The sequence below is a fragment of the Kogia breviceps genome, chromosome 6, assembly GCF_026419965.1.
Source record: "Kogia breviceps isolate mKogBre1 chromosome 6, mKogBre1 haplotype 1, whole genome shotgun sequence".
NCBI lineage: Eukaryota > Metazoa > Chordata > Mammalia > Artiodactyla > Physeteridae > Kogia > Kogia breviceps.
The window spans coordinates 57,341,757-57,368,687 of NC_081315.1; the positions used below are offsets into that span (position 1 = coordinate 57,341,757).

The 26,931-nt window shown below is 40.2% G+C and overlaps 1 protein-coding gene across 1 annotated transcript; it reads right to left on the reverse strand.

Moving 5' to 3' along the window:
* Window positions 1-26,693, reverse strand: SDAD1 (SDA1 domain containing 1). Its single transcript, XM_059066865.2, has 22 exons — window positions 26,435-26,693; window positions 22,951-23,055; window positions 22,345-22,443; window positions 20,055-20,165; window positions 17,608-17,679; window positions 17,416-17,516; window positions 16,392-16,449; window positions 15,563-15,637; window positions 14,083-14,184; window positions 12,758-12,827; window positions 11,649-11,752; window positions 9,940-9,997; window positions 8,772-8,830; window positions 8,082-8,158; window positions 6,509-6,606; window positions 6,326-6,402; window positions 5,694-5,823; window positions 4,116-4,210; window positions 3,834-4,024; window positions 3,642-3,726; window positions 2,293-2,454; window positions 1-277 (listed from the first exon to the last, which is right to left on the reverse strand). Exons 1-22 carry the CDS (start codon window positions 26,522-26,524, stop codon window positions 230-232), a joined length of 2,067 nt encoding a protein of 688 aa, XP_058922848.1. The 5' UTR covers window positions 26,525-26,693; the 3' UTR covers window positions 1-229.
* Between the last annotated feature and the right edge of the window lie 238 nt (window positions 26,694-26,931).

A 26,931-nucleotide genomic window follows, 5' to 3' on the forward strand; every position in this document is an offset into this window, starting at 1 on the left:
GCATGAACACTAAATGAAAATGATTTTACAAAACCACTACTGTTTACATTTCAAACATTCCCACCCCAACCCATCTCTAAAATAAGAACACTAGAAGCTACCAAGTTTACTGTGGTTTTCACAATATAGTGCTTTTGGACTTTTTAATATAAACATTCTTAATGTACTAGTTTTCAGAATAATGACACGAATTTAGCATTCTCCCTGGAATGGAAAACTTGCTTGGAAGTTACTTCATTCTTTTTCTCTTTTTCAAGAGAGCATCTCGTAACGCCAGCTGGAAGATTAAAAAAAAAAAAATGTAAATATGATCTATAGAAAAAGACCACAGGACCAATGTTCACAGTGAACCTATGAACATCCTTATAAAGTCTTACAGTTCCCAAAAGAAAACAACAGAATATTAAATAAAAGATTATTAAGAATAAACCCAAATTATAAAAAGAAGATAACCAAGGTCAATGTACACATCTTAAGTGTGTGATGGATATCATTCCATTAATTCCCAAGCACCCACCACTCTTTGAGTCCTAGAAACTTTAAAGCATTTTTTGGGGTGGAAGTTGCCTGGCTCTAATCAAGCTTTTTGAATTTTATGACTTTAAGTTATTGACTCCTTGCCTTTAGCTCAGATCTGGGTCTTGGTATGTCTTTATAGATATGTAGAAAAAAAAAAAATCAACCAGTTCATTTTAATCTAATTTGCATGGCTAAGAAGGTATTTCGCAGATTCAGCTATCTATGTCTTATTTTCTCATCTGTAAAGTCAGTTTAATCACAGTATGTGTTCATATTGTTCACATGAACTAGCACATATCCAGTGAACTAACTTCCTCTTACAAAATTCTTTAATCTTTGAGAGAACTATTTTATACTGAAAGAGGTACTGACAAACAAAGCAAGGCTTCTCTATCATGCCAAAAAAAAAGCATGCTAAAAAATAGAGGAAGTAGGGGCTGGGGGAACACCCCTAGATACAATGTAGCAAGGTCACAAAAACCTCAAAACGAAGCAAGGCCTGCCAACTGGATGATCATTATTTTCTCTACCCAAAAATCTTATAAAGGGCAGGGGAAGGATAAACTAATGAATTTAATCAATTCAACCATGTATTTAAATTGAATTGGCAAAATTCAGACTATTTAACGGCTCCTCTTCTTTAACCTAAACTTTCAACAAATTCTAATCAAAATTACTGCCACTTTATTACTTACATAACATTGTTGAAGAGTTTAGAACTATAAAGATTAAATAAACAGTTAGTCATACTGACTTGGTTCCCACACCGATGGAGCCCTGGCCCTGGCGAGCTGGCTGTCACGTTCAGGCCTGGCAGGCTCATCCTTGGCTTGCAATTTAGGAACAGTGGTTCAGAATGTGGCACTATTTTACCCTTGACCTGACTTCCTAGAGATTCTTCCTAGTACATTTAGATATACACTCTGGCACACTGGCAATAGAGGAGGGTATAAAAACATTAATTTGTTTTACTACAATGAATTATGAAATAAGCAAGCCAACAGAGCAGTACAGGACTACCCATCAAAGACTGAAAATGGATAAAACGTAATTCCAAAGGTCTGTAAACATAATGGCTTTGCAAAAGGGTACACAGAGAAAGGATCGTGCCAACAACAGAACTGTTAATTTGTACTGCTTTCCTCAAACTGTTACTGAGATATTACCACACATAATTATTGCTTTTTGGAAAAAAGTACCATATAATAAACACTCAAAAATTATTATTCAGGGCTTCCCTGGTGGCGCAGTGGTTGAGAGTCTGCCTGCCGATGCAGGGGACACGGATTCATGCCCCGGTCCGGGAAGATCCCACATGCTGTGGAGTGGCTGGGCCCGTGAGCCATGGCCGCGGGGCCTGCGCGTCCGGAGCCTGTGCTCCGCAACGGGAGAGGCCGCGGAGGTGAGAGGCCCATGTACCGCAAAAATATATATATATATATAATTCAGGTAATTTTGATATATTTCACAGATGCAATGTCAAGAGAATTTTAGGATAGGAATGGACCTCAGAGGTCATCTAGTTTAAACTCCTTTATTTACAGAGGAGGAAAATGGCCTCCCTTTGGTCACACAGCTGAATCTCAACAAAGTCAGGTCTAGGATTTACAAGCCCTGACAGCTTTCCACCTCTCCATGCTGTCCAATAATGCACCCCATTAATCCTAAGACACACATAATACAAGGTTTTAGAAGGCACAACTCCACTCAAATGTAGAGAAGTCTTAGAACAACAATGCCACTCTACCCAGTCAAGCTTCAAGTTGAACTCACCTGCTTTTCTCGGAAGGAACGCTTATTTTTTGACCGGACGTTATGACTATACCTCATCATCATGAAGTTCTTCTGTTTCTTCTTCTCCTTATTCGTGGAACTGGAAAATGGATTCATTTTGGTTTTCCTCCTCACAAATTCTTTTCGGTCTGTTTTTCCAGCCTATCAGCACACACACAAAAATACCACTGCAGGAGTTATCTCATCAACATACACGTCTCCTCTGTGCCAGCTCCACTGGATGCCAAGGACACTAAGGTGGAGGGAACACACAGTCACTGCTCCCTAGAGATTCAGTTCAGTCCAGGGGAAGAAATGACCATGATGTGTTGTGACGGGGCAAGGGGAGCTCAGGGGAAGAAAAGGTTTCTTAGAGGCCAGAGGAGCCTCTGAGAAAGGGAGACCCTGTGAGCTGTTTTTTGCAGGATGAAGGCCTTCCTGGTGAGGAAAGGAGGGAAGGGTAGAGCATTTCAGGTAGGAATGGTGTATGCAAAGTTGCGGTGGAGAAAGAACATGGGTTTTCAAACTTATCTAAACAAGTGTCAGTACAAATGGAATAGAGGGTAATGCGGAGCCCATTTGGAATGGCGTCTGAAACAAGTCAAGGTAGAGAAAATGAAGCTGGAAAGGTAGGCAGGCTGCAGTCGCAAACAGCCACAGGACTTACCTGAGGCAGCTCTGTCTCTGGCTTTCTTTAATGACTGTAAACATTCCCTCGCTTTTCTCATAGCTCTGGCATAGGTACTAAGCCTCCCTGAGACCGTGAACATATAATGGTGCCTTTCTGTGCTCTACAGCTTGTCTTAGACGGTGGTTACATACATGGCTATCAAGTTGTTAAAACTCATCTAACTGAACACGTCTTATCTGTGCCTTTTATTCTATGTTAATTACACTTTTATTTAAAACATTAAAATAAAATACTGCAGGGATTTCCCTGGTGGCGCAGTGGTTAAGAATCTGCCTGCCAATGCAGGGGACACGGGTTCAATCCCTGGTCCGGGAAGATTCCACATGCCGCGAAGCAACTAAGCTGCTGCGCCACAACTTCTGAGACTGCGCTCTAGAGCCCGCGAGCCACAACTACTGAGCCCACGCACCGCAACTGCTAAAGTCCGTGTGCCTAGAGCCCGTGCTCTGCAACAAGAGAAGCCACCGCAATGGGAAGCCTGCGCATCTCAACGCAGAGCAGCCCCCGCCCGCCGCAACTAGAGAAAGCCCGTGCGCAGAAACGAAGACCCAAGGCAGCCAAAAAAACCCTGCAGTTCTGTGCCTATACAAGTTCTGAGTCATATTTCACTTTATCTGCTTTCTGTTTAAACAACTAGGCAATGACATGCCCCACTCACCATTGCAGTTGCTAGTCTTGTCTCCTTGTCAGACTTTGGCTTTTTATGAAGGCGTTCAATGTCCCGAAGAGAAAGTAACTCACCCCTGGGGTGAAGGAAAAAATGTAATATGTAACAAGGATGGAATTCCTTCTCCTAATACTTTCATAATCACGTGAGCTGACTGAAGACCTGGTGTACACACTGTATTACCTGGGTTCCTCATCACTGTCTATTTCAATGTATTTCCTCTTTTGGGCTTTCCCAGGGGCAGCGTTGAGTTCTTTCCTCATTTGGGCCATTCGGATTTTCTGGAAATCTTCCTGACTTAACACTCGGCTAGTGCTGATGGCCACGGCTTTGGCTTTCCGCTCCTCCAAGGGCATGCTGTTCAGCTTCTCAGACTTGAAAGGACACAACACAGGCTTAAATGACTATTAGCTCCAGTGACGGCGTAGCCCCTCAACACTGAGAAAAGGACCTTTTAGGACTTACGATTTCTTTCTGTTCTTCATCGGAAGAATGGTGCACGTCAACCCATTCGCCATCGGAAACTGCCTCGTCACTGAGACTGGTGCTTTCCCACTCATCTGTGTGAAAAAGAGCACACCACTAGCACCCACTTTATGTTGAGTGTTCATGGTACACTGAGATAAATCAAGCAACAGAAAACTTAGGTAATGAACCTCAAATAGATGCTCACCAAGAATTGAGCAATATTATTGTTAAATAAACCACACCAACTTAATTAAGTCAAGGAACGGAGAATAGGCACTGATCAATTATCCACCACGAGCCAAAACTTTACAATCTTTCTCTAACCCTCGTGACTCAACAAAAGAGGAATAGAGTCTAGAGTTAAGTAACATGCCCCAGGCCACACTGCTAGAAATTCAGCCTACACTGAAATTAGGAAAATCATGTATGACTCTAGAGCCCACATTCTTTCCACCAAACTAGCCATGTCCATCAGAACTGTACTTGTACATTTACAGTGGCCACATACAAGTTATTTAACTTGTCTAAGCACATTTACACATTTGAGAAATTAATTAGAAACAAGTCATTCAGAGAACCAAGGCAGAAAATTTTGGTTGTGTAAGAACCTTGTAGACACCTCAGTAAAGAGGTATCAGAGTTTCTAATGGAGCCACCACAGTAAGCTTTTGAAATGAAGGATACCTGCAGTCTCTCAGCAGATGCCCATGTTCTGTAAGACAGTGTCCCAGCTCTTAGGCACGGCCTACACAGCCACTCACGTGAGGCCCCGCCTCTATCTCTAGTCTCACCACTTTCTGTGCATCACCTTGTATCCTACATTCTAATAGTTTCCTAAACCCTTCAGTACTTTGCTCACAGTTTGCCTGGAAAGTCTCCACTATACTATCATTGCTCACTAATCATTCCAAATATGGCTCATGGGTCACCATTTCCCTGAAGCCTTTGTTGAACCTCTGAGGTGGACCTGACCTCTCTCCAGCCCTTATACCCCACTCCAGTCATAAATCCTGTCAATGATTTATTAGCTGTTTATGAAAGACCCTCAAGGACAAGAATCATATCATTCATCTTTGCTTTGACAGTGGCTGGCTCATAGCTAATGCTTACAAAAGTTTTGTTGAAATAATGAAGGAATGAACAGGAAGAAGACAGGACCCTAGCAACCAATGCAGTAAATGCTAACCCTGGAAATGAGAATGGAATTCCTCAAGCATTCTTCAACCAGTTCAACAAGCATTCTCCTTCAACAGGAGGATTTCTATAGACTAATCTTCATTATTTTTTCTAGGCAACAAAAGAAACCCATTATCTTTCCCAAGTGTCAAACAGCATGCCCTTGATAAGGGGCAGCCAATCTGAAGGACATGAAAGGGCATTTCCTACACCAGAATGTAAATTCTCTCAGAGCAGGACCATGCCCATTTGACCTTCAGTGCACAACAGGGCGTAGCACATAGTCATTACTCAGGAAACATCTGCTGAATCAATGTCCAAACAGTATAAAGATTGCAAGATCAATACAGATATAGTAGGAGCGATTTTGTCCTGAATAATGGTGAAACAAAAATAAACCTTCATCATCTTCAGCATTTTTTTCTCCTTTTTCAACTTCCAGAACTTCTGCTCCTGGAATGTAATCTTTAGCATCTAGTTCTCCATATTCTTGCACTCTTGCTTCTATGGAGGCCTCTGTAGGCTTACCCTAAATGAAAGGAACTAGTTTTTAATGAAGTGCTTAAACTGCAAAACATTATTCATGAAAAGGATTCTCTAGGATTATGAATTGAGAGGGAGAAGCACAAAAAGTGGAAGCAATGGAATGACAAAAACAGTCCACCAATGTCTTGGGTCAAAGTAAATCCCCCAGCCAGAACTCCGCCCACTGTTTTCTTGCTTTCTTCTGATCCATCTTGAAAGAGGTAGTATCTGGTTAGGGAACAGCCTGTTCAATACTGGCATCAGTTACTGACTTCAAACAGTCTAACAGGTCTATAAGAGTCATCCATCATCAAAGAGCAAATGCCAACTATAAAACAGTTACGCAACAGTATTCAATCAATTTTATTCTGAGCTTGAAGAATAAAACTACATGTATCACCAATACTCCTAACAGAAGCATGAGAAATACTCAAACTCTAATTGTAGGAAACTACCCTCACTTTCTGAGACCAAATCCTTGATCAACATATGTATGCTTCACCTACCCGGAATTTCTTTTGTAACATCTGAGGATTCAGTGTTCGGAAGAGCTGAATCAAAGTTCTAGCAGACATCATCACATCTGGAAAATAATACCTTTAAATAGAAACTTCAGAGCAAAGAGTCTATTGAGGTAAAAATGAGTTACTCTGTACTCTCTGATCTATTGAGAATAACACACCACTTACTCTTATCTCTGTGTGTTTTATACTGAGCCAGGTCTTGGAGAAGTTCTTCAGTCATGGCTAGAGGACATCGAGCTGTTATCTCTTTTATAGCATTGATTCTAAAAAAAGGAAAAAAATAAATTAAAAAACAAAAAACAAACAAAAAAACCCCCAGCAGTTTCATGTGGTTCAACCTAAGAATATTTTCTAAAAAGACTAAATCAGGGGCTTTCCTGGTGGCGCAGTGGTTGAGAATCCGCCTGCCGATGCAGGAGACACGGGTTCGTGCCCTGGTCCGGGAAGATCCCACATGCCGCGGAGCAACTAAGCCCGTGAGCCATGGCCGCTAGGCCTGCGCGTCCGGAGCCTGTGCTCCGCAACGGGAGAGGCCACAACAGTGAGAGGCCCGCATACCGAAAAAAAAAAAAAAAAAAAAGACTAAATCAAAAGGAATGTAAGTTGGGTTTTATAGGTCTTAGGTCTCTAAAGCTGCAGCATGGTAGAGTGTGAGGGTGGGGAGCCTCAGAGGGCTCTGATTCCAGACAGTTTACTGCCGTTTCCTCTACTAGAAGAATAAGAAACAGTGTCATCTCTGTAAAATACAGGCATACCTCAGAGATATTGCAGGTCTGGTTCCAGACCACTGCAATAAAGTGAGTCACACATATTTTTTGGTTTCCTAGTACGTACAAAAGTTATGTTTAACTATACTGTAGTCTACACTGTAGTGTACAATAGCATTATGTCTTAAAAAGTACATACCTTAATTAAAAAATACTTTATTGCTAAAAATGTAACCTTCATCTGAGCCTTCAGTGAGGCATAATCTTTTTGCTGGTGTAAAGTTTGAAATATTGTGAGAATTACCAAAACGTTACACAGAGGCATGAAGTGAGCCAATGCTGCTGCAAAAATGTCACCGATAGACCTGCTCCGCACAAAGTTTCCACAAACCTTCAATTTGTAAAAAAACGCAGTATGCGTGAAGAGCAATACAGCAAAGGGCAATAAAAGGAAGTGTGCCTGTATATGACAGCAGCATTTATTCGCCAACTCTAGGGGAGATAGTACTAGGTCAAATAAGGAAAAGTTAAAGGTCTTTAGGGCTGTTATCCCAGCAATATTTTCCAAGGGAGATAAAAAGCAGCTGTCCAGCATATTGCTTAGTTATCAGGACAGATGAGTCGTCCTTAAATTAGTGCTCACTCATTTAGTGCTTTTGAATTAATCAAAAGGGCCACTGAACCGCCTTGGGATTAAAAAATGATTCCATAACGAATCATTTGTTCTAGGGAAGATAGGAATACAGAGTAGAAGACAGAAGAAAAACATTTTGATTGCCACACAAGTATTCATTTGAAAGAGGGAAAGCTAGTTAAAAAACAAAATGTTGATTAGAAGGGCAAATATCTTTTCTCTGGCTCAAAATTCTGACCAATAAATTAAAAATACCAAGCCTGCTGAGAAGACTGAAGTGTACTTTAAACTGTTTTTGCAGAGAGCACATTATAGCTGAAATTTTACATCTTGGTAATGGAAAGCAAACCCAGTGCGTTACAACCATACCCACTGCCTACAGCCACATTCTACATACCCTACTGTCATGACCTCTCCAGAGTTCTTGTCGGTAACAAAATTGTTGGCCACAGTCATAAGCAATGACTGCATGATCTGAACGGGAGGGAGAGAAAGGACATGAGTGCTGGTAAAACGTCTATACCCACTCAAACGCTTGATGATGAAGGGACCATACACTATTACAGTGGAAAAACAGCCCTCCACCTTTGGTTTGGGAGTTGGAAGGACCAAGACTGAGGAAGACTGAGAGAAAAATATTCCACTTTGTGTTTCAGCCTTCTACTTAGCTATCCTCAGATTAAATTTGGCTCGCCTTTGATATTAGTTTTCAACATGGATTAAAAATTGCTTTAACCCAGGATCATCCAACACTATTTTAATCAAAGAAAGAAATGATCAGTTTTGAATAATAATCACTATAAATTCACTAATATTCTTGCCCTCCCCAGCATAAAATTTGGCAATTAAACAAAACCATAATTCTCAACAACTTGTCCAAAATAAACTTTACTTTGTACAGTAAAATGTTTTTACTTCTATGAGTAAACTTCTATGGATATCTCCTTAAGAGCTAGTGTCTCTTCTACTCAGCTTAAAAAAGGCAGGGAGGACAGTACTCCCTGTGGGAAAAGCCGCCATGATATACTTAGTGGCAGGGCTACGTATACATTAGATCCTGACAGAAGTAAAGTTTAAGAGTTCTCACCTCTGGGGGTACTAAGTGATGAGATGCCTGTGCAGCAAACAGAAGGATCTTCGTTACTTCTAAAAATGTCAGAGATTGGAAAGGCCACAGTCAGCTTATTGCCCTGCCCTCAGGACCACAGCAAACACGGCCAGCACACACTGGCCCTAATGCGACTGCGGCTAACTCTGCCCCGACACCCAGCCCCTGCCATCTGCATAGCTCACTGCCTCGCTTCCTTCTGGTCCTGCTTAACTGCTGCCTTATCAAAATGGTTTCCTGACCACATAATCGAGACAGAACCCACCCCAGCACTCCCTGCTGTCCTCACTTGCTCCCTTTTTCCTCAAAATACTGACCATCACCTGGACATATTATACACAGCACTCTGTGGATCGCCCTCTAGAATGTAAGCTCTATGAAGGTGAGGATGTTACTTTGTGTTCACTGGTGTCTAATGCAGTGCTCAGACTAGAAATCACTCAATAAATGAATACATACAAACACAAATATACACACACTCTCCCTTTAAAGGGGCAGTATGGGATAAAGAACAAGGCCTCTGGCAAAACAAGGAAGTGAGGTGAAGCCTAATCAGCCATTATTTGCTGAGTGATCTTGGTCTTTTTTTTTTCTTTCTACACCTCTCAGGATTGAAGTGAGGATTAAATGAGATGACTGTATGTAAAGCACTTAGGACAGTGCTTGGCTCATGTTGAATGTTCAATAAATGTTCATTTCTTTCCTACCTTGGTTCAAGTTCAGAGGCAAAAACAACCATCTCTTCCTTCCTGCTTTCATGTTGCTTTTAGTTAAGAATATCAATGAGGGCAATGAAAGCAGTAAGTTAAACCCTGGTATCTATAATGAAGTTACAATAAATAGTCAAAATTCTTTTTTAGAATTTTTCACATGAGTATTTATAGTATTACAAAAAGACTTGCTTTGAGAAACCAACATTTTGTTTCGGTGGTTTTTTCCCCCTCAAATAATTATTTCTTAAAGTTGATGAGCAGAACAATTACCTGATGGCAGAATCTGGAAAGAAAACATACAGGTTTCTCTCCTTGTCTCTGAAGCAGAACACACTTCACTCCTAACTCTTGTTTTTAGTATTAATTCCAGAACAAAAGACTTTGGATGGTTAACCCCAAGGCCACCAAAGGAACATGGCAAGTGGAAGCCTTACCTCTTTGGTGGGGCTGCAGAAACCTCTGCACAAAGGGGTAGAAGTTGAAGAGAAAAAGCTGTGGAAAGAAGAATGCACCGACTTTAATATATACCTAGCTGAGCTGTGGAGTTTCATTTCTCCATGATGCAATTACATCACCAAGCTCAACTAACTGGGAATCATTTTTTTACTTTCTTTTCCTCTCAACAAGCATTCATGCTCCAGGATGATTCAATGTGCTGTATTAACCAAAGAAAGGAAGGCCTTGTTGCTATCCTATTATGTCAAGGAAGAAGAAAGTGTACACAGAATAAACCAGGGGGCGAAAAGGCAGTCAAAAAGCAACTTTCTTCTACTTTTAAATTGGTGTGGCTGCAGAACCAATTTTTTAGTCTTCAAAGATAATAGTAACTCAAATCTGAATAGCGCCTAGTGTAATCTGATCACCAAAAAATCCACAGTCTAGTTTTGTTGTGGGATACCAGTCCAACCACACTGGAGGAATTACTCTGAGCTCCATATTTTAGACAGAAAACACTAACACTCTGGAGTCTACCTAGATAAAGGAGACAAGGATCCAGTTATTAAAGCAATTGTAATCTTTAACTTCAAGAAGAGAAACTCTGGAGATGGCCTAGTCTTTTTCAAAGTTCATCATGTGAGAATAAATTTTTTTCTATTTTAGCCATAGAGCAAAACCAGGACCAGAGAAATAAAAGGGAAGACTTGGGTTCAATACAGAGATGGGTGTTCAGTTGTCGCCAGTTGTGAAACTCCAGTATCATTTCTATCAAACCATGCTTGAATTAAGTAAGAATCACTTTTGCTTTTCCACTGAGGTCAAATTCATGTGTGACTTGAAATTACTGCTCAAATGTAACAAGAATTGACCTGGTAATCCTGCTTTAGAACTGCAGCCCATGTAGAAAAAGCAATTTATTCACTAAAATGTTAAGTTTTTCTTAGAGAAATGGAATAAGTGCACACTTATTCATTTTTAACTTGATATATGTCTATACTGTTTGATTTTCAATAAAGGAGCCTGTTTTACTTTTACTTCTTGTTTTTTTTTTTTTTTTTTTTTTTTTAAGAAAGCAACACATTCAGTGATGATCAGAACAGCACTAGTTATAAGAGCTATAGGTTACAACCTCAATGGTCATTCCTTCATGGTCTGAATTTCTGGGAATCCCTCCTTTTTTACAATGGCAGTTAGTCTGAGTATGTGTAAGGTTTCCATATGTATATACAACATATATACATTATACCACCAAGGAGCTCTTGCAATCTAATTTAATATAAAGTGAATGGCCAGAGAATTCAGCTTTGCAAACATGATCCTCCTGCTAGAATGGGCTGGAAATCAGCAAAGCTATGAAGAGGTAAACTGTGAAATGTAACAACAGTTGACAAAAATATGTGGGCTATGCTGGCTCAGGAAAATGTATAAGTGAAACATAGATAAAATAAAATAAAAAGTAGAAAAACAGAACAAAAATAGTCTGTCCATAAACTGAATACATGTACAATTCAACATCCATACTTACTGATACGAAGACAAAGCGACAAAAACAGCTATTTTCAGAGTGAAAGATTTTATCCCTTTGTAAACTGGGTTTAAATGGTTTGGGAGGATAAAATTAAGCCACTGCTCTACCTTAGTGTCCTTTTACCAAGAAAAATTCTACTTCTAATATCCACCAAGAGAAACATAATGTTATTCAAACCTCGTGAATTCCCACCAATCTGGAGATGAGGTTCATGAGCATCATCTTCACTTCAAACCTCTCCTTCGAGCTCTCTAGCTGCTTCAGTAGTTTTTCTGCAAAATCTGGAAAGGAGAATATCAGAGAAGTATACTGTGGGCCCACGGTCTATACAACATAATCTAACAGGTGCAGAGAAAAGCAGTAGTTTGATCACTGACTCTGGTATGGCTGTGCCTGAAATCACTCTGCAGAACCAGGATGGTAACAACCAGTGGCATGACAGAAGGTGAAAAGACTCACACAGGCAAATATACCATCAATGGTGCCTAAAGTTAAGTCTTAAGGATTTCCAAGATTTTTAGCATCAACATCTTGAGTTACTGTTGACAGATGCTCCACTTATAGTTCTCTGGGGCCTTGCTTCTCCAAGTGTGGTCTGCAGACCACCAGCAGCTGTCCACCTAATAGCTTGTTAGAAATACTGAACTGCAGGCCCCACCCCCAGACCTACTGAATCAGACAGAACCTGTACTTTAACAGGATCCTAATGTGATCAGTATGTGCCTTAAAGTCCAAGAAACACTGACCTAGAGGAAGGGTCAGCAACCTAAAACTAAAATACAGAGAGCATTTAAAAGCTCCACTGCCCAGCCACACCCCATATCAACTAATCGGTCTCTGGGAATAACAGGACCCAAGTACCAGTATAGTTTTATAAATTCCCCAAGTGATTCCAATGTGCACTCTAGTTTGAGAACTAGTGTTCTAGAACACGGTTTCCCAAACTTTTGGTTTCCACATACCAGTTTAAAAAAAAAAAGGGACTAATAAAAGATTGTCAATTTTTCATTTGTTCAAGTACAATGTCTTATAGTACAAGTACTGTGTTATTAAAGACATGAATTGCAAAGAGAGCTCTTTCTCCATATTTTTCTTATTTTGCTGTGGATTGGGAATCATTGCTTTGGAATAGAATCCTCTAGGCTACAACCAACAGGTAACAACTAAGCATTTACTGATTGTCTATTCAGTGCCAAAGATTTTATATTCCCTCATAACCTTGAAGGTAGGAAGCTAAATAGGCAGATAAAGCCAACAAGGAACTTGGGAGGTCATAATTATAGTACCTTGGGGATCATGAATCAAGTGAATAGCTGAAAAGTTAAACACTTCCGGTTTTTTCTTCTTCTTTTGTTTCTGAAAGAAAGGGAGAGGAAAACATGTACATTCTGAATTACAGTGAAGACAGCCTTGGGATTAAATGTGCTAATGTGCTAAAGGCTGTTACCAAGTCCATCACACTATTTATATTTATTTATTTTCCTTATTTTTTTTTTGGCTGCGTCGACGGGTCTTAGTTGCAGCACACTGGGTCTTTTGTTGAGGCATGCGGGATCTTTTTGTTACTGCGTGCATCTTCTCGGGCTTCTCTCTAGCTGTGGCACGTGGGTTTTCTCTCTCTAGTTGTGGCGCGTGGACTCCAGAGCACGTGGGCTATGTAGTTTGCAGCACGTGGGCTCTCACTGAGATGCGCGAGCTCAACAGTTGTGGCATGCAGACTTAGTTGCCTCGTGGCAGGTGGGATCTTAGTTCCCCAAACAGCAACTGAACCCGCGTCTCCTGCATTGGAAGATGGATTCTTTACCACTGGACCATCAGGGAAGTCCCCATTACACTAATTAAAAAGAAAAAAAAATCTTTGCTCCAAAAACCTTTCTTTCAACTAGAAGAACTAAAGGTGGTTTTTGTCTTTTAAGATTAAACCTTGGGGACTTCCCTGGTGGTGCAGTGGTTAAGAATCTGCCTGCCAATGCAGGGGACATAGGTTCGATCCCTGGTCTGGGAAGATCCCACATGCCTCAGAGCAACTAAGCCCGTGCGCCACAACTACTTAAGCCTGTGTGCCCAGAGCCCATGCTCTGCAACAAGAGAAGCCACTGCAATGAGAAGCCCGTGCACTGCAATGAAGAGTAGCGCCAGCTCGCCACAACTAGAGAAAGCCTGTGCGCAGCAACAAAGACCCAACGCAGCCAAAAATAAATAAATAGATTAAAAAAAAAAAAAGATTAAACCTTGGGAATGTTCTAGCTATTAGCACCTGTGAGACTTAAAGGGATTTGGAAATATGAACATTAAAAAACACACAAGGACCAAATGAATGACTTTCAAATAATTATTACAAAACAAAATGTACTTCATTTGCATACTTTTCTGAGAAGACATCATGATCAAAGCAAATGAATTTAATCAAATTAATTTATCCAAGCCACAGATCTTGCTAGAGCTGAGAACATTTATTCATCTAAAAAATTAGTGCTTAAAAAGTCATCACACATTTCTAAGTCTTTCAAAAATGCTATTTTCTTTATTCCAAATGCTTAAAAGCTTTTCTAAAGACCGCATATTCTGCATTCTAATGATTCCTATCTCATTTCCCAGGTACAAGTCTCACCTTGAGGACTTTCATAGCCTTTTCCAACTTTTTCTTGTTTTTGGAGCTTTTCTTCCCTGTGGCATACTGCACTAGCAGGTCTCTTGCTGTTGGTCCTTCATCCTGAAGAATAAACTACTTTGTAAAACTATGAACAAGGAAAATCTGCATAGAAGCAAGGAATAACCCTTTCAATCACTTCTTTGTACTTATACTCTTTGCATGCAGCTACTAAAAATAAACACAACTTTAAAAATTCAATAAAAAACAAACTTGCCCATCTGCAGAAACAGGCACATACAAAGATTTTCACTGCAACACTGACTCCTGTTTTTATTTTGCTTTTAGTTTTAACTGAAGTATTAATATACAGACAGAATGCAACTTTGTTTTTATTTGAAAAAAGAAACTGGAAACAAATATTTATCAATAAGGAAATGCTTAAACTATAGTACATCCATATTCTGAAATATTATGTGGAGGTTAAAAGAATGAGGTATGGGCTTCTCTGGTGGCACGGTGGTTGAGAGTCCGCCTGCTAATGCAGGGGACACGGGTTCGTGCCCTGGTCCGGGAAGATCCCACATGCTGTGGAGTGGCTAGGCCCGCGAGCCATGGCCGCTGAGCCTGTGCTCCACAACGGGAGAGGCCACAACAGTGAGAGGCCCACATACCACAAAGAAAAAAAAAAGAGGTAGACCTATATGTACTAGTAATATGTACTAGTAGAAGAATATCCAAATGCATTGGCACATCTATATATGTCATCACAAAGGAAACAGGTTGCAAAATAATACATATATTATTTATATATATTTTAAAAACAGACCACGCACATAAGACAATATGTATACACATCCACACAGAAATGCATGGGAAACGAAATGGTTATCTATGAAGAAGGAACTGGGAGGTAGAAATAAGAAAGGAGCAAGAAAACTTTTATCTGTAGTATATGAAATTTTATACAGTAAGAATGTACTGTTCATACATTATTTACTAAAGTAATAACAAAAGGTGTTATCCCATATTCCAGTATTCTTGTTACCAAAATGCTAAAATGGGAAGGGAATTTCTTTTAGAATTTTTTAATATTAATAAAAAATTTTTTAATAAAGAAAATTTCATGACTTCATAAATCCTGATTATTCCTTTTAAAGATGCTGTACTACCCTTCTTCCTTTCTCCACTCTAAACTTCCATGATGTCAATACTCTACCTCAAAAATATATTGGCAGTAATTTTTATTCTGAGTTTATATAGTGAGATGTAGGTATAGCTTTAGCACTAAGAACAAGGTTGAATGAATCTAAGTTTTATTAGTTACTTAACCAAACTTTCTGAATGTAAGTGACAAGTTCTAAATAGAATAAAATCTCAGCATGGCAGAACTCGATAAAGGTAGCACCTAAGTTTCTTTCCAACTTTAACAATCTGTACTGAAAACAATAATAAAATCTGCTAAACTGTAAAGTTCAGAAGTACCTATGGTTAAACTAACCTCAGATTCTGAGTCACTGTCCTGTTTCTCCTCTTCATCTTTTCCAAGGAAGAATGTCAAAGCAGCAACTAATATCTAAAGACCAATTCAAACAAAGTCAATTACTCACCCCAGCTTACAACAAAGAATAAATACTTTTGTCTATATTTTACACATGCACATGAACTAGGATCTGAAGAAAAAAAAAAAAAAAAAGAATGGTAGGATTTGGGCTCATCTGTCTTAGCCCAGCTCTACACAGTTGTTATCCTTCAAGTAGAAGGTCAGGAACTTCTACAACCCCCCACAGGAAAAGTGATATAGCCCCTCTAACAGAAAGTCGAACATGTCCTTAAATTCCTTTCAGCTGTGCCTGAGCCCAATAAAAGAGCAGTCAAGAATTACAAAGGTGGGCTTCCCTGATGGCGCAGTGGTTGAGAGTCCGCCTGCTGATGCAGGGGACACAGGTTTGTGCCCCGGTCCGGGAAGATCCCACATGCCGCGGAGCGGCTGGGCCCATGAGCCATGGCCGCTGAGCCTGTGCATCTGGAGCCTGTGCCCCGCAACGGGAGAGGCCACAACAGTGAGAGGCCCACGTACCGCCAAAAAAAAAATTACAGAGGAAAACATAAAATAAATGCTAAGGCTATCGTTTAATAACAAGCATTTTAAAAACTCATAATTTTGCGTGACCCCTCTAAAGCACAGATAAACCAGGGAAGTAGCCTAAGCACAAGCAGCATGTCCGCACACCACCTCTTCCTCGCATACCCGTCGTCTCCTTCACCTTCTAACTGGATAAGCGGGCTACTCACAGACAGTGCCTTCACACAGCCATACATGTGCTCACCTTGGTGACCTTAGAGAAACATGCTGTGGTGATCACATTGACAGTTTTGGCATCATTCCTGGGGGAAGACAGTTAAGTGTTTTAAAGTGAATTGTCATTCGACTGTATTTGACAGCATAGACAATGGCACAAAATAAATAGTAAATATTTCTGACATGTTAAAAATCATAGTTTGTAATATTTCAAAAAGTCACAGGTTGCTAAATAGTCAATGACAGGCAAACATTTAATTCAATTTTAGTCTAGTCTTGTGTCAGAAAATTATGCAGCCATTCAGATGTATTTTTTGAATTTTTAATGACATAAAACCTACTCAAGATAACTGGGGGGCGAATTAAAAAAACCAATAAAAAACTACAATACAGCAAAATTCCAACCATACTTTAAAATTCACATTAAAGAAAAGACAGGAGGAAACAGCATAAAATATTAACTGATTAGCTCTAGGGGGTGGGACTATCAATAATTAAAAAAAAACTTTCTACCTTCTCCAAATCTTCTGCTGCAATGAATATTGCTTTTATACTTTTAAAAAATAAGTGAATAAGAAAAGCAAAAGACATGAGTTGGGACACTGTACCAACAAGCCAAAGTTTATGAAACATGATAATTTAAGTATATAAGGTAAACTGATCTGAAAGTCTTCAGAGAGGCAGAGTAGAAAGAGCCCGGATTTCACTCAGACAGATCGGGTTTGAATTTCAATTCTGCCTTTTACTAGCTACTAAACTTAAACTTATGAACCTATGGGTTTCATTACCTATAAGATGGGAATAATCCCAAATAAGCTGCATTACACTGTTCTGAAGGTTGAATGAGGTAAGGCATAGTGCAAGTGCTCAAGAAATGGTAGTCAATATTGTTATTAGTCATTTGGATTGCCTCCATATTTTTACTTCCAACTTAATCTATGGCAGAGATATATTAAAGAGCTCAAAATCAAGAAAAATATTTGTGTATGTGTTCTGTGCTAAATATAAATGAATAAAAGACTATTTCAAAAGAGACAGATACACAGATATACCAGATGTTTCTTCTGTAGAGTTCAATCATCACATCCAAAGATATCTTGGCTGCAGTTGCATTGCTATCTCTTAACATGGTATACATGAAATTCTGTAATACCTGAAGAAAAAGAGGAGAAAGAAGACTTAATAAACTGCACAATACTGTAGTAGTACAATGCTGCAAACATGGAAAACAAAAGGGTACTTACTACATTCACTTTATTGTTCTTGTGTTTTGCATTTATATTCTTGATATCAGTCACAATATGAGTATATAAAGTCTGAGGAAAAGAAACAAAAACATATACACATTAACCAACATTTCTAACCTTGCTTAATTTGGAGAGAAATATAAACGTACTGGAGGATTTAATTTTCCCCATTTTTCTTTTTTTTTTTTTTTTTTTTTTTTTTGTGGTACACGGGCCTCTCACTGTTGTGGCCTCTCCCATTGCGGAGCACAGGCTCCAGACGCGCAGGCTCAGCGGCCATGGCTCACAGGCCCAGCCGCTCTGCGGCACGTGGGATTTTCCCGGACCGGGGCACGAACCCGCGTCCCCTGCATCGGCAGGCGGACTCTCAACCACTGCGCCACCAGGGAAGCCAAATTTTCCCCATTTTTCATTCTATCACAAAACAGACCAAAAACAAATAAAACAAACAAAAAAAATCATGTAAAGCAAAATGAAAGTTACCCTCAAAAGGTGAAATATGAAGTTATATGACCCAACATTTCCACTCCTAGTTATATACCCAAAAGAAATGAATATATATTTCCAACCGATGTTCACACAAATATTCATAGCTGCATTATTCATAACAGCCAGAAAGTGAAAACAACCCAAATGTCCATTAATTGATGAGTGGTAAACAAAATGTGGTATAACCAGACAATGAAATATTATTTGGCAACAAAAAGTAATGAATACTGACATATGCTACAACATGAATGAACTTTGAAAACATTATGCTAAGTGAAAGAAGCCAGTCACAAAAAAATTACATATTACATGATTCCATTTACACGAACTATTCCAAGTAGGCAAATCTATAGAGACCAAAAGTACATTGGTGGTTGCCTAGGGCTGGGACACATGGGAAGATGGAAAGTAACTGCTAATGGGAATGGGGCTTCTTTTGTGGGTGCTATAAGTGTTCTAAAACTGAGTGTGGTGATGGTTGCAAAACTCTGTGACTACACTAAAAACCCCTGAATTGTACATTTAAATGGATGTATTGTATGTGAATTACATCTCAATAAATTTGTTTGTTTTGTTTTGTTTTTAAAAAGGAAAGTCAGGGCTTCCCTGGTGGCACAGTGGTTAAGAATCTGCCCGCCAATGCAGGGGACATGGGTTCGAGCCCTGGTCTGGGAAGATCACACATGCCACAGAGCAACTAAGCCCACGTGCCACAACTACTGAGCCTGCGCTCTAAACCCCACGAGCTACAACTACTGAGCCTGTGTGCCACAACTACTGAAGCCCGTGTGCCCTAGAGCCTGTGCTCCACAACGAGAAGCCACCGCAATGAGAAGACCAAGCACCACAACGAAGAGTAGCCCCCGCTCGCTGTAACTAGAGAAAGCCCACACATAGCAACGAAGACCCAACGCAGCCAAAAATAAATACATTAAAAAAATAATAGGGCTTCCCTGGTGGCACAGTGGTTGAGAATCCGCCTGCCGATGCAGGGGACATGGGTTCATGCCCCGGTCTGGGAAGATCCCACATGCCGTGGGGCGGCTGGGCCCGTGAGCCGTGGCCGCTGAGCCTGCGCATCCGGAGCCTGTGCTCCACAAAGGGAGAGGCCACGACAGTGAGAGGCCCACGTACAACCAAAAAAAAAAAAAAAAAAAAAAAAATTAAAAAAATAAAAAGGAAAGTCCAAGCCCCTAACTGCATGCAAGACAATACTGGGATTTTTACAAATATCATTGGTACCCAAAATATGCTCCCCTGGATCACTTTTATTCACAAATTAGTCCAAGAAGTACAACTGCTAAAATCAAATGGTTGCAGTCTCTTAATATTTTGAAAAAAAAAATTTTTTTAAGTTAATGTACGTAAACTTTAGTTTCTCTTTCTTAGAATTCTTTCATAAATCTTCAACTTCTGGTCTTACTTATACAAGCAAACACGAAGTCACAGGGAAATATTAATAACAAAAAAAGTCAGTTTTGGGGGGAAGAGGGTGGGAGTGGTTACAGCCATGAGTGTCCAGTCCACGGTTTGATTTAGCTGGTCAGTACAGCACATGGAAAAGGGCTTGGGTTCTGGAGCCAGGTTCTCTGGTTTATGTTCCTGCCTCACCACTCAGAAGCTGTGTGACCCTGGGAACATCACTCTATCTCTCTGTGCCTCAGCCTTTTCATCTATAAAATAACAACAACAATAACCCCTATCTCATGGCACTTTGTGAGTAAACGAATATGTAAAATGCTCTGAAAATGGTAACCTAGCAAAAAGTAAATAATAAATGTTAGCTATCACCACTATATTGCATGCACACAATGATCAATTTTTTTCCTATCAAAATTATTCTTAGCTGTAGCCAATAGTATGAAGCATCAAGAGACTCCAAATGCTATAAGCTTTATGTCACTGCAAGGAAGAATGAGATATGGAGCGGAGCGGGGAGTGATTTTGCTCTTTACCTTTCGCAGAAGCTTATCGTGGCAACGCAGAAGTTCAAAGAAGAGTTCTAGCAAACTTGATGGATTGATGAGATTCTTATTTCTCAGCAAGATCAAAGCTTTGCAAAATGTCTCAGGAAGGAAAAAAAAAAACATACTATAAGATAATGATAAAGTTAGGATGAGAAAATGGAGCAAGTATATCCCCAAAGCACTTAATGTCTTCTACTAACTATTATTGCATTATTCTAGGCATGGGAACAGAACAGTCAGTCTCTGCCCTCATGGAGCTTACACTGGGGGTGGAGCGGAAGAGGGGACAGGCAAGCAAGTAAGCATATCAACAGGTATACCTCATACAGGAAGGAAATAAAACAGGGTAATATAATTGCTATGTAGTGACTGCAGGAGGGCTCCTTTACACAGGAGGTCAAGGAAGTGTCAACAGAGAAAAATGCAGTGATCAGTAAATCCACAGAGATAAGAAAGGTGGGTTACAATAACATAACACACTATACGGGGATAATCAAATTGAATTTGTGACCGTACAAGGTATGCTTTTGAAATACAGTTAGTAGTAAGAACGGCCCAATGGTAGTTGTAGCACCCTTGCTTATCACCAATTTTCATGAGTACACTCTAAAGAGGAATGCTAATTTTACAGACTCAATCCCTTGCTTCCTAGCAACGTCCTATTTACAAAAACCCACTAATCATCATAAAATACTATAAAGAAATATACACACACATTTATTTATTTAATAATGCCTGCAGACCAATTTGGTTGGGTACTGTTAGCACACAAAACTTAAAGAAGACCTAATTACTTGGAAAGACACTAAGTCTCCACACTCAAAATCTCAAATCTGTACGGCCCACAAGGACTTGACCTAAGTAAAAGTCTTCTGTAACGGTTCAAGTTTGAAGCCTATTAGGGTGTGCTGCCAGGTCCCACGTCCCAACTGAGAGTTAATCAGAGACTCCAACCTTGGCCTGTCTGAGATGGTATTCTTTTTTTTTTTGGCCTGATCAAATTAAGATAATCCTAGAGAAGTATAAAAATTGAAGAATTACAGAAAGCCTGGGAAAATGCAAGAATAAGAAACAAAGTTGAATCTACAGACTTAGCATTTTTATAAGTTTTGGTAAAGGATATTAGTATGTTTTGAGATCATAATATTTGTGTCAGTTCTACCAGCTATAAAGGTGTTTGAAAAGCTGATATGTAAAATTTGAAAATGCCTCTGGTTGGGTTCCCTAGAAGGAGAACCCAATTTATTACAGAGGTTTGTCCAGGGTGTGCTCTCTTCTAGAAGGGAAGTAAAAGAAGCAGGATAGGGCAGAGAAAAGCTGGGCAAGGATGTGTCCTTGGCTGGAGACTAGCTTTAGTCTGATTACAGAGAAGCCCTGGAGCACAAACTGCAACACAAAGTTGGACCTTTGGGAAGGGTTGGGCTTTTGAACCTCTGGGTTAGTCAGATACCACCTGTGGGCTGGGAGGGCCACTTCCCAGGCGCTAGGGCTCCCATTCAGCTGAAGACAGTGCTCCAGAGAAAGGGCAGCTGGGGGCCATTAGCAGCCAACATTCCCCGCGGGTGGGAGAAATGGGAGCACTGGCCTGGTAGAGGGGACCCCAGACAGCACCCAATGTCAATCACTAAGGTAACAATGTTTAAATGCTCAAACTAGCCAATTAATAGGTAAATGTCTAAACTAAGCTTTATAAAAACTATAGGTTATAATTAGGGTTCTTCATGCATTTGAGATTTGAATGACTAGAAGGAATCACCTAATCAAAAAAGGGAAGGGCTTCCCTGGTGGCGCAGTGGTTGAGAGTCCGCCTGACGATGCAGGGGACACGGGTTCATGCCCTGGTCTGGGGAGGATCCCAGATGCCGCGGAGCGGCTGGGCCCGTGAGCCATGGCCGCTGAGTCTGCATGTCTGGAGCCTGTGCTCTGCAACAGGAGAGGCCCCCGTACCGCAAAAAAAAAAAAAAAAAAGGGAAAAGAACATCTTGGCAGGGTTAGCATACTGGCAGAACTGAGAGATCAGAGAGAGGAGTGCAGCAGAAAAGGAAATGAGGTCAAAAACACAGGAAGGAAGGAAATCATACAGGGACTTACAGGCTAAGTTAATAAGTTTGACTTTTATTCTGTGTAAATGAGAAGCCACAGAAGGATTTTAAGGAACAGATGACACAATGATTTACATTTTAGAAAGATGTTTAGATGACAGGCTGTTCTCCTTTAAATACATATTATACGCACATGTGAACACAGCACAATTTATCAATCCAACTACTGGTCCTACCATTCGGAGATCTGGATCCAAGACAGTGTGGTTGTAGGACAGAAGATCTTTCAGCTCTTGAGGAAAGTTACTTAAATGTTCTGGATAACAGTGACCAATCTGTAACAAAGCAAAGGCTCCTCTGAAGTTTTTCTTTCTCTCCTATACTTCATATGTACATATTAAGGATGTTCTACAAAAGGCAAATAAAAGGCTATGTTTCATAGAAGTAGATGGCTCCAAACCATCTCTTTTTCTTCTACATGCTAATCTCTCTGACCCCTTTCATATTTCCTCTAGTCTTAGTAAAGTATGTGACATGATTCAGAAGCTGCTTTTATGATGAATTTGAAGAAAACAAATAGTTTGAAGGCTTTTTTGCTCCGGTTGGTTCTGTGAAAAGCTCTAGTGAAATCCTCTAACTGAACATAAGGAGGAAATAAAATCTGCAAAAAGGGGAAAATTAATTTTCTTTTTTTTTTTTTTATTTTTTTATTTTTTTTTTTTAATTTTCTTTTTAAAATTAAGTTTCCACTCCCGAATGGAATGAGGTTGGTTGAGTGAAAAATATTCTGCAAGCTGTGTGCAACAACTGGTCTTTGTTTTACTCGAAAATTATCGTCTTACCTGTGCCATAAACATCACCAGCTCTGCCAGTTCTTTGCTGGGTTTATTTGGTTGTAATTTGAAAATCTCCACATTGGATTTGTAGTGATTATACTGCTGTAGAAACTGTAGAAAAATAAAATTTAAATTGGTCACCTTCTATTATAAGACTTTCTCAGTAAAGAATTACAAATTACTTAGAAATCTTTGATAATGGCATTGAGAAAAAGATGTGGCAAAGGTATGTAGAAACACTATGTTTTCCTTATCAGAATTCTTCAAAATGAGTTTTGAAAAATCTGCGCACATTTTGGGTAAAGACCCTTTCCCTTATCATTAGAAATTTAGGTAGTAAGGTATAAAGAACAGTGAATCAAGAGTCAAAAACTCAGATTTGGCTCTCTACTGCCATTTACTATCTAAATGACCCCTTACTATATTGTCCATGTATATAGAGCACTAATATCCGCAGAAATATGAGTCAGAAAATGTAAATTATAATTCAAGTACACAAAGCTCTCCAGTCAAAATTCCCCTCTTCTTTTAAATAATAATTATGATTTTATCCTGGAGTTCTAGATAAGATGTGTTAACAGGCAAAAGCAATAGACACACAGAAATAATAATAGCTTCCATTTATTCAGCACTTGCTATGTGCCAAACTCATCATGTACATTATTTCATTTAATTACGTTTAATCCTAACAACAACCCAACAATCTAATGTTGGAACTCACAAGGTCTCAGTTCTACACCCTACAGCTACTCTCATGCCTAGGCCATGGCTTTAAACTATGTGTGTATGTGTTAGATAGAGTGATAGTGAGAAAGGAGGAGAGGGGGAAGGGAAGGGGAGAGAGAGAGAGAGACACTCAGAAAGAGAATGAGTATTTCTTTCTGTCTTTTTTTAAATTTGGCTGCTGCTCCAGGTCTTAGTTACAGCACGTGGGAGCTTCGTTGTGGCCTGCGGGATCTAGTTCCCTGACCAGGGATTGAACTCAGGCCCCCAGCATTGGGAGCATGGAGTCTTAACCACTGGACCACCACAGAAGTCCCAAGAATGAGTATTTCTTTATATTACCAGCCCTAACTGGTTCAGTGAGCTCCGAATTCATATATCCAATTGCCTGTTTAGATGTCGAACAGACATCTTAAACTTAGCCTAGTCAAAAAACGTAACCCCTGATTTCCCCAACAAAACTGCTAAGCCTCCAGTTTTCTCCAAGAGTAGGAATCAGGAGGGAGACCTGCAGTCCCTACATGCTTCAGTTAAGACCCTACCTCTCTTAACTCCACGTCACCACTGACAAGTGAAGAGAGGGCTCCATAACTCAGTGTGCTCCTGGCAAGATTCTTATCCCACTTCTTGCCCTAGATGACTAGAATGTAATCTAATGAGAAAAGTATTTTTATCTGTACTGCTCACTACCATAGTCCCAGTACCTAGTACATAACAGGTACTAAATAGTATTTGTCAAATACCCAGATGCAGAAATAAAAAACCTGAACCATCCTTCCTTCCTTCTTTTTTCCTTATCCCCCATATCCACTCTACCAGGAAGTCCTACTAGCTCTATTTCCATGTAGAGCTAGTCCCAATCTGTTCACTTCTCTCCACCTGTGTTGGTAATTCCAGTGGCATACCATCCCTTGCCTAGGCTATTCCGACAGCTATCATATTAGTTACCCTGCTTCCGATCTTGCTGCTGTACAATCCATTCTATCTACAGCCTCCAGAATAAATTTTTAATAATATAAATCAGATCATGTCACACCTCTGCTTAAAACTCTTCAATGGCTCCTTAACACACTAAGAGTAAAATCTTAATTCCTTACCTTGTTTTAAAAGGCCCCACATCATCCCACCTCTGTCTGCCTGCATTTCCCACATCATCTTACACTACCCTCTTCTGTGCTCACTACATTTTAGCCACACTGGCTTCCTCTCTACTTCTTTTCCATCAATAGCTTCTTCACTTCTTATTCCCCCTATCTAGAATGCTCTTGATCTGTCTCAATATCATAGCAGACAAGCCTTCCCTGTTCATGGGAGCCAAATCAACAGCCTCCAATTCTAACATACTCATATCCAGTTTTACTTTCTTCAGAATTCTTACTACTATATGTTTTTCATCACTAGAATATAAGTCCAAGAGAAGAACGCTCTTGTATCTTATTTATCATTGCATCCTGAGTGCTGAGAATTATACTAACACACAGTAGGTACAATACGTGTCAATTTGCATAAATATTTGTTAAGTGAATGAAACAGTAATCCTCTGAAACAGGTATTATCTCCTTCTCACATATTAAAATACATGTAGGCTCAAGTGGTTAACCCTCTGGTTACACAACTGGTCAACAGCTGGGCCGGGATACGGAGTTAGTTTTGAAACCAATGCTTTTAAATACAGCACTGTACAGACTCTCAGCTATTACTTTGTCTAATGGTTTATAGTGCTTCACACATCTCAAAGCCTCGCCTATATTACTTAACTTCTTGTATTTGTTCCTTAGTCTTTGTTTCCACTCCGTTGAATCTTTGGAAAGTCTCTCTCTACTTGTGACCTGAACCACTGAGACCGCTGTTTGTTAAAATGTATTCACATAAATATTTCTATGTGAAAATCTGGGGGAGGAGGGAAATGAGAAGGGCAATCAAAAGATGAATAATTGTGTTAGCCATCTGCACATACAAATAACTGAAGCAAATACCTGTTTAATGACCATCAGAAAAATGGTTGTCTGAAGAATGCACTTGCCAAATTAATGTAGAAAAATCATCACTTTCATTTTGTCACTTCCCGCCTCAAAACACCCTTAATGTTCACAATTTGTATGAGGTCAGTATACAAAGCCCCTCACGGTCTGGACCTAATCTAATTTTCAACTTCATCTTTTCCCGAGGCAAATTCTGACATCCAGGTCATGCCAGCTTCCGATGAGACTGAATCCTGTTTTTTTTACTAGATAATACTATAAGCTCTTATGTCTGTCCCTTATACTTGAGTATACCCCCGCCTTCCCAACACAGTCCAGGGCTCCCGGAAACAGACGTCGGTGGAAAACAATCTAGACAAAAGTTTCATCCACTGTTACAGACTAATTCCATTTAGGGGTTTCAGAAAAGAAAAGGCTTGAGAAACCTGTCTGGAAGTCAGGGGTTGGGGGCGGACCATCTGTCTCTCGACCTCAGTGAGGTCGAGATAACCCTAAAGGTCGAGATAACCCCTAAAGCAAAAATGAGGTCTTTTAAATGGTGTTTCTGGGGCAGCAGGGTCTATAGAGCAGGCAGAAAACCCAGACGGGCAGCAGATTTCAAAAGGTGGGGAACGAACCCTGTGGCATGCCTCTCCCTTAACCCCTTTTCTCCTCTCGAGGAACCCCTGAACTTAAGAGCAGAACACGAGGCGAGCCAGGATCGCTGCTCCACTCCACGCCTCCCTCCAGCCTCTGTCTCAACCAGCCCCGTCCCGGCTTCTAGCCTCACCGCGCCGCGTTCCTACCTCCTCCACGTAAGCCGGCGGGTCTCGCTTGATCAGATTCTGTAACTGCGGCAGGTTGCTGGGCAGCTTGTTATTGTTTCTGCTAGACATGTTAGCTGCTGACTGGCTCCGTGACGAGCAGTTTTAAGAAAACCCACACCGCTGGCAATTGCCAGTAGTCCCAGCTACGGCTGGGAGTCGTGCTTCCGAGTACGACCGGAAACAGCACATGGGTAGCTCGGCCGGCAGCGCCATCTTGGCTCTTAAAGCGAGCTTGACTACGGGAGCCTCAGAGTGTCAAAGTTACTCTCACGGCCGAAATGCTCTATAGCGGTTTTTACGAGGTTTTTGTTTTTTTCCTCGATCAACCGCTGCTACTACCAAGCGCTCCTGAAATAATCTGAAATGCAAAGACTTTCTTCACACACCTTAGTTTATTTCACCATCCTGACACTCTTATGAAACAGACAGATGAGAATTAATAGTTTTTTATTAAAAAACTCACAGCCTAAAGTTAG